Source organism: Bos grunniens, chromosome 8, assembly GCF_055505025.1.
Source record: "Bos grunniens cultivar Pamir isolate PY7600 chromosome 8, Bosgru_T2T1.0, whole genome shotgun sequence".
NCBI lineage: Eukaryota > Metazoa > Chordata > Mammalia > Artiodactyla > Bovidae > Bos > Bos grunniens.
The window spans coordinates 76881296-76901235 of record NC_141172.1 but is presented as its reverse complement, the minus strand read 5'-3'; the positions used below and the strand labels follow the sequence as shown (position 1 = coordinate 76901235).

The 19940-nt window shown below is 40.0% G+C and overlaps 1 protein-coding gene and 1 pseudogene across 14 annotated transcripts; both read left to right on the top strand.

The window, feature by feature from the left end:
• The first annotated feature begins 39 nt into the window (after positions 1-39).
• Positions 40-11221, top strand: HNRNPK (heterogeneous nuclear ribonucleoprotein K). 14 transcript variants are annotated; one of them, XM_086416830.1, is made up of 17 exons: positions 40-152; positions 2054-2132; positions 2240-2324; positions 2730-2827; positions 3474-3530; positions 4961-5004; positions 5880-5952; positions 6485-6556; positions 7053-7166; positions 7504-7632; positions 8075-8382; positions 8508-8562; positions 8872-8955; positions 9232-9247; positions 9339-9406; positions 9804-9973; positions 10748-11221. In XM_086416830.1, the coding sequence occupies exons 3-17, from the start codon at positions 2267-2269 to the stop codon at positions 10776-10778; spliced, it is 1377 nt and encodes a 458-aa protein (XP_086272956.1). In that variant the 5' UTR covers positions 40-152; positions 2054-2132; positions 2240-2266; the 3' UTR covers positions 10779-11221. The 14 variants fall into 14 exon arrangements, with proteins under 14 accessions (XP_086272956.1, XP_086272955.1, XP_086272954.1 ...); XM_086416829.1 differs by having other exon boundaries at positions 10688-11221; XM_086416828.1 differs by having other exon boundaries at positions 9324-9406.
• Positions 11222-16447: 5226 nt separating this feature from the next.
• LOC147367500 (phosphoserine aminotransferase-like) lies at positions 16448-19682 on the top strand (annotated as a pseudogene).
• The last annotated feature ends 258 nt before the right edge of the window (positions 19683-19940 follow it).

Here is a 19940-nt window from a genome sequence, read left to right as displayed (position 1 = left end):
GCCTCCCCCCCTCCCCCCCCAGCCAGTGAGTGCGCGAACGAGAAAGGAGGAGGGCGCTTCAGGCGAAAGCACTGCAGACGCCATTATCCTCTGTTTCTCTGCTGCACCAACCTCGACGTCTTGTCTACTTCCCGCCTATTTGCGGCCTATAGGTAATTTAGAGTTATTGGGGCTTGGGCACTGCGGGTTCGGGCAGGGGTTTGGCCTCCCTAAAGGCTGCGTTGACTTTTTCGAAGTCTGATTTTTCTCAGGCCCTTAGCGGCCTTACAGTCTGAAGGGAGGCGCCGGCGGGGGGCGGGGTTGTCGCCTCCTCCGGCGCCTTGATTGACGCGGCCTTGGGCCAATCGCTTCGCTCTCGCGCCACCGCTGTAGCCGGTGCAGCCAATCGGGCCCGGCGGCGGGGTAGGAGAGTGCGTGGAGGCGGGGGAGGGCAGTGGGGGCCTACGCTTGTTCTCTGTCTAGCTGTGACCGGCTGAGGAGGCGCGGCGGCATAGGGACGGTATCCTTGCCGGGTGAGGAATGGGGCTGGGCGAACGGCGCGTGGGGGTGAGGGCCGGAGAGTACTTTCTCCATTTGAGGGAAGGCGTTTGGGGGCTTGGTGGTGGTTGGCGGGTTCTGGGAGGGAACGTTGCCGGGTTTCCCCTCCCCCCACCTCCGCCATTTCCCTGAGCGTATATCTGCAGTCTGCGTTGTGGTACTAGAGGCTTCGGAGAGTCGCGAGGCTTGTGCCGGTGGGATGAGTTTTGTTCTGTTGGGAACTAGGCCTTGTGTGGGAAGGAGAGGGAGCCGGAGGGCGGTAGAGAATGCCGCCGCTCTCTTTGTGCGGGGCCCGCCGCACTTGGGCGCTGCGGGCCTGGGTCTGGAACGGGCGAGCTGGAAGGGTCGGGGCTGCCTTGGTTGCTTTGTCTCCCGCGGTGGGGGGAGGGCGCGGGGGACGAGGTCTCGGGACCGCGTGGTGGGTGGGGGAGGGGGTCCGCGCTCGGCTCCGCCTAGTAGCACGTAGTCGCCATTACGCGGGCCGCCATTTCCTGTCGGATCGGGCCGAGGAGAGGTGCGGCGCTGGTGCTCTCGCCTCGGGAGCTTTCTCAACTCCTGTTGCTTGGCGGTTGCCGATCCCGGTTTCGGGCGTTGCGGGGAGGAGGGCATGTTTGCCCTTGGCTGGTCGCGCATATACTTAGCGATTTTTTGGGTCTGGCGACTAAAGCACTTGGAGGATATTGGGTTTATCGTTATAAACAGCCTGCTATTGCTATTTGTCGTCAAACCCCTTTATCTAAATCTTCCGTAGCACCTCAGTATTTGAGTTTGGGGCCAGGTTGGCGTTTCAGTTCCTGGGAAGAGTGGAAGGCGTAAATACTGCCATGACTGTGAGCTGTTTAGCTATTTCTCTCATAACGGGAGCCGCTTGTCGCCTCCTGCCAGTCAGGAGAGGGGAGCTAAAAGGCTGTTCACAGTCCTATCGCCAGTCTGGTAGTGCTGAAATTGTCAGGTTATACCGCTTTTAACGTAATTTGAAATATCCCGCTAGTGATGTTATTGGTGTTCAAGGGTTGTTAGTCGAGTACTACAGGCAGTTTGGGTGTACTCCTGTTTCAGGTTTGCCTGTTTATCGCTCCAGTAGATTGGCCAGACGGTTGGGTATGGCTTGAATTTGCCTTTATATTTCAAGTAGACTTTTCAAGTCACCGGTGGAAAGAAACCCAGAAGTTTAGAATCCAGATGTAAAAATAATTTCTGCGTCTATTTATAAATGTGTACTTTCGGGAGCATTACTCGAGACTCATTACTCGGGGGCTTAAATGCCTTATGCGTCTGGTTTCTATGTATTTATGTAAAACATTGTTGTGGTGGAACTTGATCCAAAATTACGGTACTTTTGCTTTTACAGAAAAATTAGATAGGTCTTTTGGATTGTGTTACAGGGCGGTCCTTTGGAAATTTAAGATCCTAAAACAAGTTTTAGAAATGGCTCTTTTTGTTGTGTTCAAATCTGTAGTCATTAGTATTCGGTAATAACCAAAAAAGCAAAACTGATTTGTGTTGGTTTTCGTAGGCTACTACAGCACTAGGGTGTCAGTTGGTCCCGCCCAGAACACTTCAGTTCTGCCCTGGAAGGATATATTTAATAACTGGTACGTTCTGGAAATAGTCATTTCTTTCCCTTGTCTTTAATATTTAGTACGCTGCACAGCCTACTTTGCAAGAAACCAAGTGTACTAGCCTCTTTATTTTTTAACAGATTCGTGTGTCCCTTGAATACAAGAAAATGGAAACTGAACAGCCAGAGGAAACCTTTCCCAACACTGAAACCAATGGCGAATTTGGTGAGAAAACATTTTAACAATTTTTTTGCTTTGTTAATTTCATTATTTTCTCTGAGATCCTTGTTAGTTACTTTTTTGAACTAGAAGTAACTGTCATTTGCGTAGGTGAGGAAACCGATTAAAAGAAAGCCAGTAAATACAAGTTTTTTTCTTGCATTTAGAAATTTCTAATCCTTTGATGTGCTGTCACAATAAATCTCGTGTTTAGAAAATTAAGGGAGTGTATTTTGACTTAAAAGTTGAAGATTGAATGCCTTTTTTTTTTTTTTTTTAACAAGCTTTAACAATTCCTTCAAAGGGAGTGGAGTTAAATGTTAAATCTGTAGGTTAAAACTAAAATGTGATTAAAGGTACCCTTTCTTGAAGATGCTGGTGCTCTCTGAAACCTAAACTGTTAATTTTTAGGTAAACGCCCTGCTGAAGATATGGAAGAGGAACAAGCTTTTAAAAGATCTAGAAACACTGATGAGATGGTTGAATTACGCATTCTGCTTCAGAGCAAGGTATAGATTTTATTCTTGAAATTGTTTCTTACTCAAAGTAGAAATTAAGAAAATGTTTGAGCGTTCTGGGAAGCCTTCAGAAGGCTGCAGAATGTAAAATAATTGTGTGGCTCTTTCTAAACAGACTTAGACTTTTTAGGCCATGGTAATTATTTTGCTAATGATTAAAATGAAAGCCCTTAACATGGTGAACTACTACAAGCCTAATTAGGAGATGGGTATGGATGGTCCTTATAGCATTAATGCCTTAAAGATAGTATTTTTTATTTCATTGTGGGTTCATTAGATAACATCCTGATTGGCAGCTTACTTAACTGATAATATAGCTAAAAAATGTGAAAGTATCTACTAGAATTCAAGTTAATTGACTTGCAAAAGGGTATTGTAAATTTGGTGCCAGTGCTTAAGATTTATACTCAGTATATTTCTGGCATTCTGAATATTTCAAAGCTCTGTCTAGGTATTTAGTCCCCGGAACATGTCACATAGACTCTTGGTTTTTGTTTAAACCTTGTGGTTTTAATATCCCCAAATAGATTTCCATCGCTATAACCAAACAAGAGGTTAGATATGGTAGACTTGTGTGGTGTTTGTCTTTAACTAAAAGGTTAAGAAGACACACTAAGTTTCTTTTTATCTTCTCCAGAATGCTGGGGCAGTGATTGGAAAAGGAGGCAAGAATATTAAGGCTCTCCGTACAGACGTAAGTATTAAAGAGTTTAAACCTACTACACAGGCAGCTTCAGTTTTATGTGTTTTTAGAAATTTAAAGATTTGCATCATAGAAATCATTTAATAGCCTAGATACAAGCCTTTTATAATAATTGAATACATAGATAATTCTAAAGATTTGCCATTCCTAACAAAGCCCAGATTGAGTTGGGGGGTCTATATTAAACCTCCTCACTTTCTAATAACTTTACACCAAATTATTCACTTCAAGCAAGATAACATCTTAATTAGAAATAACAGTATAAAACCCCTTAATTGCACCATTTCCCATGTGTGAATCAAGTACAGTAGTACTGAAAACCGTTGCAGGTGGCTGATTAAACTCCATATTTTTATTCCCTCCCCCCCCCCCCCAATTTGCCCATCTGTTCTTGAATAGTTTGCACATGGAGCACAAAGAAGTTGAGGTTGCATGATTTAGATATGGGTAAAGAATAGAGTAGGCACTTAATTTTATAACTGGGTGACCGTCTGTCAATGCTGATAATTTGTGTCTTCATATTTTATAGTGGGTTGACTCTTGTGATTAGACACATTAAATGTTGGTATCACCAGAAGTGAGCATATTTATAGGACTTGGCTACACCAAATTTCTTAATTTTTTTTCTCATGTTACACACTCTTTTGATGTTTCCTTGCTGAAGTTGAGGCAAATAAGAACTTTGTGTTGAAAACTTATTTGATAGTATTTCATTTCTCTCTTGGTCGCAGATCTTTGTATGTTCCTCTTGATTACTGTAAACTGAACTTAAAAATTTAAATTTTACAAACTTGCCTGTTAGGATCTAGGAATGCATTTTAAACCTCCAGGAAACCAAATCAGTCATTGAAGTTAGGATTTTTGGTGGTGTGGGAATTTTTGTCTTTTATAAACCTCTTTCCTCTTAATCCAGATGTTATATATAATTATCTGGGTTAATAATTTCCCCATTTCCTCGAGAATTCAAGTCATGACAGGTTTTGTGTCTACCCTCATGAGCCAGCCTGCTACTGAAACATCGTTTGTTTTTTAAAAGTACCATCATTAAAGGTCCTTAAATGTTAAGCCACAGTCAGATATAGAGAAGTCCATTATTGTGTTAGTCTTCAGAACAACTTAAGCTTGTTTCATTAATTGAGAGTATGAGTATAGTTTGTATTAAATTAAAATTTATTGCTTTTCCCCCTTTTCCCTCTCCTTGTTTTTTTGGCCATATATCTCCGTTGCCCATGTACTGGATCGACTTACCCCTGCGTTGCCCACCATGACGTTGGCCCATCCGCCCCTGAACGCCCATGTGAAAACCCTGGTTGGCTATGCCCAAAAATGTGCTCGTTGCCAAACGGGTACCATACTTGACAACTTCTGATTGAATGCCCATGCCCAATGCCAACATCCACGAACGCCAATGACCAATGCAGTACAATGCCAGTGTTTCAGTCCCAGACAGCAGTGGCCCCGAGCGGTATGTCCCAACAGTTTATGCCTCACTGCCTGATTAGAAAGAGAGAAATGTATTTTATTACCTGCCTTTTATATAATTAAATAGTATCCCCTTTAGACGGTGTATTGTTTTTCAAGTTTCTGTCTTATTTTCCCCATTAAGTCTTTTTGTCACTGAACTTTTACCGTGAGTTGCCCACCCAAACGATCCACTAATTTTATTTCAATGGAAGGAGCACAGCTTCAAGTGTTGCATATTTGCTGCATTGTAAATCAAATTGTTACCGAAACAGTCTCTCGCTCTGTCTTTGTGGCCCACCTTGCTTCCCAACATTGCCTGTTCATAATTTTTTCTGATGAAATGCTAACTCTGGTTCACTTTCCTTCACTTCTCATTTGTGTTGTCTTTGTTTTTGTCTCGCATTTGTATTTGTTTTCTTGCAGAGCCCATTAGTGATCTAATTTCTAACTGGTATCCATAACCTTACTCCAAATACAGTGTTTACCACTTGCATATTCCCCTACTTTGCCTGAGAGAAGGTGTGCCAGTTTTTCCAATGTAACAGCGAGGGTATCCTTAATTAACTTAGTGGTGGCGGGGAACATAAATATTCAACTCTGCTTCAGTTCTGGTCAATTTATTGCCCACTTAATCTGAGCCCTTCCAAGAGCCCATTCTTTCTGTCTCTCTGCAAGTCTCCTAATATTGTTACCATGTTTGTATTGGGCATAAAACAAAATGCATGTGAAAAATGTATAAATAGGCTACTTTAAATGGGGACTATTAAATAATTGTATGTTCATCTCTGTAAAAATTTGACTACTGGTGATGACCACAAAACTCATTTTTCTTTTCCACCTTTTTTTGTACTATCTGGTATTTGTGGTGTTTGACAGCATATTGAGTATCAGTGCTGATATTGAAACGATTGGAGAAATTCTGAAGAAAATCATCCCTACCTTGGAAGAGGTAGGCTCATTTTTTAAATGTATTTCGCAATGGAGGGGGTGCTTAATATATTTAATGGGGCAAAATGGGGGAGGTGGAAAGACACTGGACATAATAGTTTTTTAGCAGCAGTGTGTTACACTCTGCTGCTTTAAGTGCAGGATTCTTTTACATCCCACATTACTTGTTTAAAAATGTAGTCTAGCCATTCTGGAGTAGATAGGAAGTACCTGTGGTTGTGCACATTCATGGAGTTTAGCATGTATATTATGGGCTTTAATTTTTAGAAGAGGTTTTGAGTTAGACTACTGACTGTGAGACTATGTTGGAAAGGACTATGTTTGATCTAGTTTGAGTATTTTTAAATTCTGTGTAATCTTGTTTGCTAGATATACAGAGAAAAGCATTGTATGTTGATTGTTAGTGTAGATAAGCAATTTCTTGTTATTTAATGGTAGTTGTGAAATATGTTGTAGTAGCTTTACCAATATATGCGACAATAGCCTGATCACACTAGACACTTAACCTATTACTCTTATTTTTCTACTTTCAGGGCCTGCAGTTGCCATCACCCACTGCAACCAGCCAGCTCCCGCTCGAATCTGATGCTGTGGAATGCTTAAATGTATGTCATAGTGCCATTGAACCCCACTGAAGTATGGAGCCTGGCCCATAGGATCGATTTTATTTTCAACATAGTGTACTTTTCCCGTCTCTATAGAAAAAGGCTTAAAAAGATGATAAATGAATGGTCTTACAACTCACTGTTGACCCTGCTCCATGCTGCAGTGGGAATTAACTACATTTGCAAAGTGCTTTGCAGTCATTTTTATTATGGTGTTATTTGAATGTTAATAATAATTTTGTGGTAACAGCGACATGCTAAATGGCTGCAGTGTGGGTATGGTGTTGCAGGACCTGAAAATAAAATAGTTTTTTAAGGTGGTGCAGAATGTCCTTTTTGGGCCTGGCTATTGAGGATAATAGCACATAACTGGTAAAGTTATTGAAATATAAATTCAGGTTGCTCACTGCAACAGTATATTGGTATGCTTATAGCAGATAAGTGTGTATTCGGGAATCTATGATTTGGAACTGAAATTCTGTAACTCCCTCCACAGTACCAACACTATAAAGGAAGCGACTTTGATTGCGAGTTGAGACTGTTGATTCATCAGAGTCTGGCAGGAGGAATTATTGGAGTCAAAGGTGCTAAAATCAAAGAACTTCGAGAGGTAAAGCCAGTGTTTTTTTTTCTTCTGCTGAATTATTGGAAAATAGTTGTTTATAAGGATTTGGTAGGCTTTTCTCATTCCCTCTTTTGAGTTTCCTCCCCCTAAGATTACGTAGTTTGCTAATTAAGATATAGTAGAATGGCTTGGCCATACTAGACAAGTTATTTGCCAAAAGTGTATTGCAAAGCCCAACCCTTACTAACAAGGTTTTACATTGGGGGGAAATTTTACTAAAATATACATTAAATCTGTCTAAGCCTAGAACTTTTTTTTTCTTTAGTGCATTTCCTTTTTTTTCTGATTGATTAATGCTGCTTATTTTGTAAACCTATTGCAGAATACTCAGACAACAATCAAGCTTTTCCAGGAATGTTGTCCTCAATCTACTGACAGAGTCGTTCTTATCGGAGGAAAACCTGATAGGGTTGTAGAGTGCATAAAGATCATCCTTGATCTTATATCAGAGGTACCTTCAGAACACTTTTATTTACATTTAATTTCACAAAACAGATTTCTTATTCAAAAGTAATTTCAGAAGGCAAAGACAAAGTACCTTTCCCTAACAATTTCTGTCACTCTGCTTTCCCATCAATTTAATTTAGAAATACTTTGGGAGAATCTGTACTGTTGTCTTTGATTGTTGGTGAGGTTTTTTTAAATAACTTTTGATCATTCAAATGAAGTTTTTATGGTTCCTCTATAGTACTAGATGGTGATCCCCAATCCCCATTGTGAAATTGAAAGGAATTTGTGGTCTGTTAACGCCAAGGGTAAAATTAAACTGTTGCCTCACGAGCAGTAAAACTCCCAATTTTTTTAAAGTACCTGAAGTTTTCTGTTAAAAGAATTACTACTGTGAACTAAGGTTTTTTTCCTCAATCTATAAAGTTGCTGTGTTTTTCTTTCAGTCTCCCATCAAAGGACGTGCTCAGCCTTATGATCCCAATTTTTATGATGAAACCTATGATTATGGTGGTTTTACAATGATGTTTGATGACCGCCGTGGACGTCCTGTGGGATTTCCCATGCGGGGAAGAGGTGGTTTTGACAGAATGCCGCCTGGTCGGGGTGGGCGTCCCATGCCTCCCTCCAGAAGAGATTATGATGATATGAGCCCTCGTCGAGGACCTCCTCCACCCCCTCCCGGACGAGGTGGCCGGGGAGGTAGTAGAGCTCGGAATCTTCCTCTTCCACCACCACCACCACCTAGAGGAGGGTAAGTTTCTTTCATCCACACATTAACATACAAGAAGCAGCACTTCACAGATAGAAGGGGGTAGGTTTTCATTTCAAATACTTCAAACACGTGACCAGCTGAGATTACAATTACTATGCTTGCAGAGATCTAATGGCCTATGACAGAAGAGGAAGACCTGGAGACCGTTATGATGGCATGGTAAGAACTTTGATACTACTTCATTAATGTATTTATGAGAGCTAAAGGGTTTAAAAGTTAGCTAACATTTTATTGAACGTGTTAACTGAAGAACTTGTCTTACAAATATACTCTGTTAGTCACTTAAATCATTGTTTCTGTTTGTCTGCTGGGATATTACGACTTGTTCCACTCTTTGTTTGCCCCTAAAATACATGATTACTGCAAACTTTTATGTAGAGTCATGAAGTAGAAATTGATGTATAAAAATGGTGGCTCTGACAAATACCATGCAGGTTTATGTTAATAGTTTTCTCTCTCTCAACACAGGTTGGTTTCAGTGCTGATGAAACCTGGGACTCTGCAATAGATACATGGAGCCCATCAGAGTGGCAGATGGCTTATGAACCACAGGTTGAGTATCACGGGTGTTTATGTTAATAATCTTAAAGTGCTTATTTACTCACCAATTAAATATTTTATTTCCCCCATCAACATTTTTGTTTCTTGGAACGCTGTGTACCTGAATGGTTTCTTCCCCTGAAGATTGTTTTCTGAAATTGGCTTACTAGGGAATATACGGGAGGGCTTTGGTTACTTATAATAACTGGGGGTTTTTTAGAAATGTGTTTAATTACCTAAAGTTTGGAAGGCAAAGTAATTTTCTGTTTTTGTCTGTTCTGTTTTTAGGGTGGCTCTGGATATGGTAAGTTTTCTTCTTTCTGAAATCAAACATTATTTCATGCTTTGTATATGAACTTAATACTCATTATTTAAATCAGATTATTCCTATGCAGGGGGTCGTGGCTCATATGGTGATCTTGGTGGACCGATTATTACTACACAAGTAACTATTCCCAAAGATGTAAGTATTTTTAATATTATAAAAGACATTCACTGATTCATTTTTATGAGTTTTCTGACTTAACAAAGGTTTTAACAAAAGTATTCCCTTTAAGGATTAAAATTGTGTTTCAAGGACTTCAGTGAAGTGTTCTCCAGTTTAAGCCTTGTCAAACAGTGTTCAGTGCTATTAAAAGCAATTATCAGGGGTTTGAGCCCCTGGTTCATTTATTAAAGCAAATGTCAGTGGGTAGTATAAATAGGTTGTAATTCAAACTGACTGGTTGGAGGGCATTAAATTAACAGTATAGTCAATAAGTTGTACAAGAGTGTTCTTGATGGTCACTGAACATACAGGGTAGGGTTTTTGTTTTTGTTTTAAGTATATCATAAACACTTGCTTTTAAAAATCTTTGCAGTTGGCTGGATCTATTATTGGCAAAGGTGGTCAGCGGATTAAACAAATCCGTCATGAGTCAGGAGCTTCGATCAAAATTGATGAGCCTTTAGAAGGATCCGAAGATCGGATCATTACCATTACGGGAACACAGGACCAGATACAGAATGCACAGTATTTGCTGCAGAACAGGTCAGTTTGTTTAGCTTTATGTTATTAGCCTACACATACTAAAACCTTAAAAAGCTTCTCTTTCTCAGCTGATTTTTCTTTTAGAAGCCATGGTGTCTCAAGCTTTTGGGGACCTAACTTCTAAACATTCTAATAGCTTTGCTTTAATTTTCTTCTGCCTTCTTGCTAAAACACGAAGACATTCGATACTAATCTTACTGGAAGAAGCCTTAACCAAGCAAACTTCTCATTTTTCTGGTGAAAACTGCTGCCAAAACCACTTGTTACAAATTATACAGAGCCTGTAGAAAATGTAGAAGATTCAGTGGATGTTGGTCTAGTTCTGTGTGGAAGACTAGTGATTTTGTTGTTTTTAGATAACTGAATCGACAACAAATCACAGTCTGCCATATGGCACAGGCCATGCCTCTACAGGACAAATGATTGGTGCTGTAAAATGCAGCAATTCACACCTTAACTGGCATTTCTTTGTCTTTTCTACCATATATTAACAATTCTGCTCTACTAATGTCTGATTTACTATTAATCTTTTTTCTTGGACTTTACATTGCTCTAATTTGTAGTTACTAATGTTTTAGTTCTTATCTCTAATTGTGTAATGGACATGTTTATCATTTTAATTTAGCATTGAAATTGTCTTAATGTTGATTAAGATTGATTAAGATGTTACGAACAAAAATTCTAATTCGTACTTTTTTTTCTTTTCTTTTATAGTGTGAAGCAGTATGCAGATGTTGAAGGATTCTAATGCAAGATATTTTTTCTTTTTTATAGTGTGAAGCAGTATTCTGGAAAGTTTTTCTAAGACTAGTGAAGAACTGAAGGAGTCCTGCATCTTTTTTTTTTTATCTGCTTCTGTTTAAAAAGCCAACATTCCTCTGCTTCATAGGTGTTCTGCATTTGAGGTGTAGTGAAATCTTTGCTGTTCACCAGATGTAATGTTTTAGTTCCTTACAAACAGGGTGGGGGTGGGGGAGGGTGTGCAAAAACTAACATTGAAATTTTGAAACAGCAGCAGAGTGAGTGAATTTTAATTTTTGTTCATTGTTGGTGGTTTAAAGAAGTCCCCCCATGTAATTATTGTGAACACTTTGCTTTGTGGTCACTGTAACATTTGGGGTGGTGGGACAGGGAGGAAAAGTAACAGTAGTCCATATGTCCCTGGCATCTATTCAGAGCAGTGTGCAGAATGTAATGCTCTTTTGTAAGAAACGTTTTATGATTTTTAAAATAAATTTAGTGAACCTATTTTTGGTGGTCATTTTTTTTAAGATGGTCATTTTTCAAATGGCTGAATTCCCTCCAACCTACCCCCAAACGGAACACTAAGTTTAATTTTCAGTCCTCTGTTGGATATAAATAAATGGCATCTCTTCTTGGACTTAGGCGAAATATCTTGACAATACTCAGTTCTGGTGATTCTTAATGATTTGAAGTCCATTGCTTGGGAGGAAATTCCACCACACATTCATGCTTATAATAAGCTGGGGATTTTTGTTTGTTTTTGCAAATGCTTGCCCCTACTTTGCAACGATTTTCTGTTCGTAATTCTGAAGAACCAAGGTGGGGAGCAACACAACCGATGGAATAGTGGTATAAGTTTATACCAGAAGCTTAATGACAAGTTTTATCAATCAGAATAATACTTGGTTATGGAAGTGACTGATGCTAAATAAATTCTGATTATTTTTTATTAGATAATTTCTCACATATAGACTTAAACTGTCAGCTTGGTAGTGTCTATTAGTTAAACTTTGTAAAATATATATATATTCTTGTTTTTCCATTGTATGCAAATTGAAAGAAAAAGATGTACCATTTCTCTGTTGTATGTTGGATTATGTAGGAAATGTTTGTGAACAATTCAAAAAAAAAGATGAAAAAAATTCCTGTGGATGTTTTGTGTAGTATCTCTTGGCATTTGTATTAATAGTTAAAGTTCACTTCCAAATAAAACTCCCATAATGCTAGATTTGATGTGTGCCCAATTTTGAACAAGGGTTGATTGACACCTGTAAAATTTGTTAAAACGTTCCTCTTCTAAGGAAATACAATAATCTTAAATTATGTATTTTTTGTGTGAAGTGTTTTTCTAGCATTTATAAGTCAGATTTCATGGGGGTGGTAAATTGAAAACTTCCAAAGAGGAGTTGAACATAGAGCTGAGTCATACCAATTTTACAAGTCTTCCTGTTCTCATATTACCTGTGATATGCTTGCAGATTCTTAGGTTTCTATCTTTAAAATAGCTCTGGTTTGTTGGGAGAATTTTTTTTCCCCCCTGGTTCTTGGCTCATAAGTCACGTGCTACCGGTTAACTTTGAATTTGTCTAGAAAGCCTGAGAACGTGGAAAATAATTCATGGATGCAATTCTAAGTTTCAAGAAAACATATAGGCTGAAGTGAGCAGAATTTTCTGAAATGTGTGAGCAGTACACGTGAAGGTGTTTAATGTTTTAGTGATAGCCCTCTTAGTTCAAGGAGGCGGGGGTGGGGGTGTGGTGCAGTGAGTGTTCTTTTGATAAGTGACAGTGGTATCACAACATAATGCTACCTGTGACGAGGTTTCCTCAAAGATGATATTAGTCTGAATTGCCACCTGGGTGTTGGTTAGCTTTCCGCTTCTGTATTTTAAGCATGAGTAAGCTTGGGTTGCTGAGGGTAGTGTAACCTATTCATGTTGAAATGAGACCTTCCTCTGGAGAAAGATTATCAGTAATGATATTTTAGTCAAATTGTAATTCTATTGGAGGAAAGTATCCCTGGAGAGAATACAGGCTTTCAAAGTTTTCACTTGTCATTCAGAAATTAATTATATAAATAGACCGGTGAAAGTGTTCCTGTTTTTGCCTTTGAAAAATCAGACTTTGAACACAACCTACTAAAAAATAGGTTGAAAGATATCTTGAGGGTAAATCTGGGATACAACTTCAGGGGGAGAGACCTTTGTCATTTCCATTCTTAACCACTAAATAGTGATTGAACATAAGCTGGCAGTTCTGAGAAAATTTTCAAGCTTGAAAGGCACTGAATGAAATGGAACATTAAACCAGTTGTATAGGCTGATTGAACTTTTAAAACTGAAGTAGTTTCAAAAGTGGTTTTGGCTTAATTTTGTAAATTATCAATATGCTAACAACAATGTTGTAAACCAGATTGCACCAAAATTTTTTCAGAAGTGAGAAAAGGAATTTAAAAATTTTACCTGCTATTCAAATGTTAATAGTTTGCAGAGTCTATCTTTGCACAGTACTTTAAATATTTTTGAATGAACCAGCGGTTACTCTTGTCTAACCACTGGAATACACAGAATCTTTTAGGAAAATCAAGTTTTTCTCTTAACCCTATCAATGATTGTCTTAAAATGTAAAACACCTTATATTGTTGGTACTCTGAAGGGAATTGCTGTTCCACATAAAAGGAAATTCAGTCTTGATGTGTTGAGTGTAAATTAAAGTAGCCTTAAATGCTGTATTGTATTTATCAAAGTTTGCCCATTGTTAGCAAATTTGAAGTGAAACTGATGACTTTTTTTTGGGGGGGGGGCGCTCTGCCACACACTGCAGGATCGTAGTTCCCAACAAGGTATCTGAACTCCACACCCCCTGCAGTGAAAGCCCAGAGTGGTGTTAACCACTGGACTACCAAGAAAGTTCCAGCCTAACTTGTTACGGAGGCAATGAACCCTTAGGAAGCAATACTGCAATGTCAAACTATTCTAGGACCACCATCAAAATCAACAGTGCTTGTTAAACATGAGAATTTTGGGTCACAATAGAGCTCTATTGAACCACCTGTTCTGTAGAGAGGTGCCAGGAATCTGCATAACAAGTTCAAGTGAACCATAAATTTCTATCATTTTACTAATATATCAAGTATTTAATTCCTGAGGTGTACATTGTAGCTCCTGAAGAGGCAGTGGTTAGCAAAGCTATTTTGGAGAGACCAATAATTACACCAGTAAACATGGAGCAAGAAGGTTCATTGTATAGTATGTGTTTAAGAGGCAGAAACCAACATCTGTTCATGCACATGAATGTATATACATTAACAAGCATGTTACTTCAAATGTCAAACTAGGAATTACAGTGTGTGGAATAAAATTATGCCCTCGAATCCTCTTAGGTTAAAAAAATGGGGCATTGTATACACAGGTTAACATCATTTACCCAAGCCAGACCTTGGTATTTCAGTTATTTGACTTGTGAGAAATGGATACCTGAAAAATTAAAGCCCAGGCATGTATACGTTTGTCTATATTTAGAATGGGGAGCTAATCTGAATCAAGGTGGTAGGATGTGCAAGTACACATTGGAAAATGTAAAATGCAAACATTTTGTGGGGTTGGGCTTCCCTGTTTGCTAACTGAACAACATGCACTAGCAACAGTGTTGGGGTAAAAAGATACACTAGCTACCCTATGACCTCAAAGCTTTCTATTCTCAACCTCACTTTGTCCAAAACCAGTAAGAATTTCCTAACCTCCCTCTCTATAGCTCTCCCCACTATTTCTCCCTGCTTCCCCAAACTCAGGCCTATAACCCAGGAACCTGTAATTAGGAATAAAGGTTTGGTCACCAAAATCTCACGCTTTTCAAAATTTTCCCCATCCACCTCCCCCCTGCCTTTTTTTTTGCAGGCATTCAGGCGGGCTCTTAGTTCCTGACAAGGGACTAAACCTGTGTGCTTATGCAGTGGAAGCTCAGAGTCCTAACTACTGGGCTACCAGGAAATTCCCCATTTTCCCCTTTGCTCCTTTTTACCCTGAAGTCTTGCTACCATTAAAGACAGGCTTCATTGGAAAGGAAGGGCCACCTTGTTTACCTAGAAAGAAGAAAGGGTATATATAGTAGGGAAGGAAAGCATATAATACCCGCTTCTCAGACCAAAGGAGGATAACTGATTTTGATAGTAATGAGGCAGATTTGGCAGAAACAGTAGAAAGTGCCAGCTAGGTCCCTCCAAGACCTTCCTAGGGTTCAGCATGGGGCAGGGCAAGTGAGAGCAGAAATTTCAGATAGGTTAAGTAAGAAGCCAAACACAAGACTGATTTCTGTCTGGAACCCTGCTAAGTGTTCCTATGACCACATAAACTAGTAAAGCACAGCAGAATGAAGGCATATCACGTTTGGCAGAGAGAACCTGAGATTTCTCTCGTTATCTCAGAATTCCCTTTGCTTCCTATGTGGCATAAGAGGAACACCAGTTAAGTGCTACGGGGCTTTCCATAGGGCCACCATGATGAAAGGGGACAGTTCCTGCATAGTGAGAGCAATATGGTAGACAGCTCAGCTGGGGACTGGTTGGAGACAGAGCAGAATCTCAAAGGATTGTCAATACCAGTGAAAGCCAAATGAGATCAAGTTGGTCAAGGAAAACCACTGAGCTGAGTGCTAGAGAAACCAGACCACCAGTTATGCTAGGTTTGGTTATTCAGTGGTAACCATAGGGAGAAGAGATGCCAAAATTAAGACATGAGACAAGGCCCTTCACTTTCATTATCAGAAAACCTAAACCTTCTGCAGTCAGACCTCAAAAAGTCTTAGAAAGGTGGAGATCAAGAGCTTTTAGTGCAAACAGCCTTAAAGGTCAGATCTTGAACTGAATAATTATCTACCTTGAATTAGATCATTTTAAACTGGAAGAGATCAACCTACTTTTGCTTGGCAAGTTTATGTGTTTCTTCTAAAGTCAATGGGAGTTCAAAATTACCAAGGAAGAGGGTATAAGGGAATTTGAGACCTCTAGAAATCTCTTAAAAGCAGAAGAGATCAAGCTAAACTACCTTACCTACATATGTTCCAGGTGGAGGTGGCCCCAGTTGGGTTAGAGCCTTTATTCGGTAAGATCATGTGACCTTTTTAATTGAGATCATTTATTCATACCTGTGTTTCAAACTGGCACCAAATCTGTGTACAGTTTGGACTTCAGAACTCTGGAATCAGACTGAGACCACATCATGGCTTGACTGATTCCCTGCCTTATCCTGCTGCCCTCACTCCGTTTATCTGAGAGCAATGCCCCAGCACATCCCTGGTGCAAGAATCCCTGGGTTGGGCTCTGCTTCTAGGGGTTTGATCTAAGACAGCTGAGCTGGAGCTAGAGCAAAAATTTATTTCACTTAGACATCCTTGACATAGATTTTGATGCAGTAAGTCATGAGACATTGAATTATCTCCTGAAGAAGGAGTGAGAATTTTTTTTACTTAATGAGGAATAGCTGCATTCTATTAGGCAGGAGTATTGTTGAAGGTATATATATATATGGGAATAAAATTGTTTTTGATGCTGAACAGCCATAAGGGTGAATTTTATTAAATAATACAGCATCAGTTTTTCTTTTCTAATAGAACCCAGGTTTCTTTTTAGACTTTTTCTCTCCCAGTTGTATAGACTTCATGAGATAGAAATCTTGGTCATTTGAGATGCCTTATCACCCAAAAGTGTAGGCATTTGACCCAGGCTTGCCCAACAATGCACTTTGTCCTGGGAATTTGTACCTTGAACAAAATAATGGAAACAAGGTAAAATTATCATATTTTTTCAGCAGCATCAGTAAAACCTTGGGTGGTTCCTGCTCTCAGTATTCTAGAACTGCCTGATTTCTGTTTACATATCTCGTTCCCCAGCCTTCCCTTCCATCCCGAGAGATTTTTCACAACTTTCTCATTTTATTTTTTTTATATTTATTTGTTTATTCGGCTGCACCAGATCTTAGTTGCTGCACATAGGATCTTTAGTTGAGTCATGTGAACTCTTAGTTGGGGAATTTAGTTCCCTGACCAGGTATTGAACCCAGGCCCCCTGCCTTGGGAGTGCAGAGTCTTAGCCACTTGATCACCAGGGAAGTCCCATTTGTGACTTTTAAAAAATTAATTTTCCTTAAATTAATTAGCTGATCACTTGCTATTATATGCAGCCCATCAAATGAAGAGTCTTTTAAATTTTTTATTGAGACATAGTTGAGGTACAATATTATATAAGTTGCAGGTGTACAATATAGTGAGTTACAATTTTTAGTTATACTATATAAAATATTTGCTATATTCTCTGTGTGTATAGTATATATCCCAGTAGCCTATTTATTTTACACATAGTAGTTTGTACCTCTTAATCCACTACCCCAGTCTTGCCCTGTTTCCCTCTTCCCACTCCTAACCACTGATTTGCGCTGTATAAGTCTACTTCTGTTTTATTATATTCGCTAGTTTGTTGTATTTTTTAGATTCCATGTGTTAGTGATATCACACAGTATTTGTCTTTCTCTGTCTGGCTTATTCCACTGAGCGTAATTTCTCCAAGTCCATCCATGTTGTTGCATTAAGGGGCTTTTCTTGTACAGGCAGCATTGCTAATTTCAAGGGAGGAGAGCCACAAAGTATGGGTGACAGCTTCCTGCTCCACCTCAGCTGCCACTACTGCAACCAGTGTCACTTGGGCCTTCACAGCGATGCCATTTTGGGCATAAATCAGTCATTTTCTAGGAGAGTGCCAGGCCTTATCTCAAGGCTGCCACTGAACATACAGAGCAACTATCAATGTGCCCTAAGTTTCTGGCTTTCTCTTTCACTTTCAGACTTTGATAAAATACCACACCTCACAGGCAGTGGATCTGCCTTCCCTAACAGTCACCGAAGCGCTGGATGATGCAATCTGAAATGCTAGTGGAGTTAACTCCCAGCAGGGAAGTTCAGTGCAGTTCAGTTCAGTTGCTCAGTCATGTACTCTTTGCAGCCCCATGAACTGCAGCATGCCAGGCTTCCTTGTCCATCATCAACTCCCGAAGCCTACACAAACTCATGTTCATCACGTCGGGGATGCCATCTAAGCATCTCATCCTCTGTTGTCCCCTTCTCCTGCCTTCAATCTTTCCCAGCATCAGGGTCTTTTCAAATGAGTTGGATCTTCGCATCAGGTGGCCAAAGTATTGGAGTTTTCAGCTTCAGCATCAGTCCTTCCAATGAATGTTCAGGACTGATTTCCTTTAAGATTGACTGGTTGGATCTCCTTGCAGTCCAAGGGACTCTCAAGAGTCTTCTCCAACACCAAAGTTCAAAAGCATCGATTTTTCGGTGCTCAGCTTTCTTTATAGTCCAACTCTTAACATGCCCAGCAGGGAAACCTCTGGCCAAAAGGAAATAGAAGAGAGATACTGACTGCCCACTGATAAATCCTCTCTGGCCAACTCTGCCTATGCCACTATCTGAAGACACCTGGAGGTAGGTGGTCAATTTCAGCTCAGGGCAACAAGCTACTGAGCTCTGTGTTGTTAGAGATATAGAAAGAATTATTAGGCCACAAAGAGCTGGCATTCATGTTCTTGAAATGAGCTACAGCCTATCAGCTTTAGCTAAGATTATTAATAACATATAGAATCTTGTGCAGAAATTGTTAGCCATTCCAGACAATGATTTTTGTACAAAGAGGAGGGTTGGATGAGCCAGTTCCATGCTATCCCCTTAAGCTTGATTGACCTGAAAGTAGGGAGGTGTGCCAGCCATTCGATGGCAAAAGCTTGGTCACCTAAGGCCCCAGAAGCCTTGAAGTTTGGGAACTGTGAATGTTATCCATTCTAAACTTAGAAGTTACAGGAAAATTCTGAATCCAAGACCCTGGAACCTCAATCAGGTCACCACTGCATGTATTACTGCACAAATGAGACCAGGCCCAGAGCAGAATTTTGCTTTGTTCCTGATGTCAAAGGAGCAGTGGCTGCTTTTTGACATGTCCTCAAATTTCCCATATAAACCAGTTTGATGTTTAAAAGTTTGGTGTGATTTTTGATGGTGCCCAGAAGAATGCTGGCTCTGTAGGGGTCACGATGGTGATATTTCAAGATATCCTGCTAGGGTTTGCCCTCAGAGAGTGCCCTTCCCTTGTGGAATACAAAGTGCAGGCCGGAAACAACACTTTATTCAACACAACTCCCTTCCTTGTTTCTACAGCATCAGCTTGGTCTTGGAGTAGATCAAGAATAACAGTGGCAAAGGACTTCCCTGGTGACCCAGTGGTTAAGACACCATGTTTCCACTGCTGCTGCTACTGCTGCTAAGTCACTTCAGTCATGTCTGACTCTGTGTGACCCCATAGACGGCAGCCCACCAGGCTCCCCCGTCCCTGGGATTCTCCAGGCAAGAACACTGGAGTGGGTTGCCATTTCCTTCTCCAATGCATGAAAGTGAAAAGTGAAAGGGAAGTCGCTCAGTCGTGTCCAACTCTTAGCGATCCCATGGACTGCAGCCCACCAGGTTCCTCCATCCATGGGATTTTCCAGGCAAGAGTACTGGAGTGGGGTGCCATTGCCTTCTCCGATGTTTCCACTACAGGGGTGCAGGTTTGATCTTTGGTCAAGTAAGTCACCCCCTCAAAAAAAAAAAAGAATAATAGTGGTGAAGCAGCCATGAAGCTTAGTTCCATCAAATCTCAAATGATTTATCATATTATTGATAATTCTGAAGGATTCTATGTATATCTAGTGAAACCCAGAATAGAAGCAAGATGAATATTTCACTCTGCATTGGCAATGCCAATGGAGATGCCGCTTTAGAATAAAAGATTTCTTGATAAAGCTCTTGAATTCACTATAATTTCCTTGAAAGGGCATGGGTCTGTGGGAGGTATCATGGCTTCTTTGAATAATGATGGCAGGATAGAAGATGTTCAGAAGTTGGTAGCCTCCATGAAATATTCTTTGGAGATGTATCAGTGACGAACACATCCCAACCAATATGCACTCTGTCCTTGAATAACGTACAAAGTTTAAAGTAACTTGGGAATTGCTCCAAAAAACCTTAACAAACATGGCATTTTTCTTGAATGGACATGTTTATTATGGCTTCCCATGTGGCTCAGTAGTAAAGAATCCGCTTGACAATGGAGAAGAGAAACGTTCTGTCTCTGGGTCAGGAAGATAGAGATTCTTCTTTTTCAAGGAACAACAGCAAAACATCCACAGCTGGTGGGACTT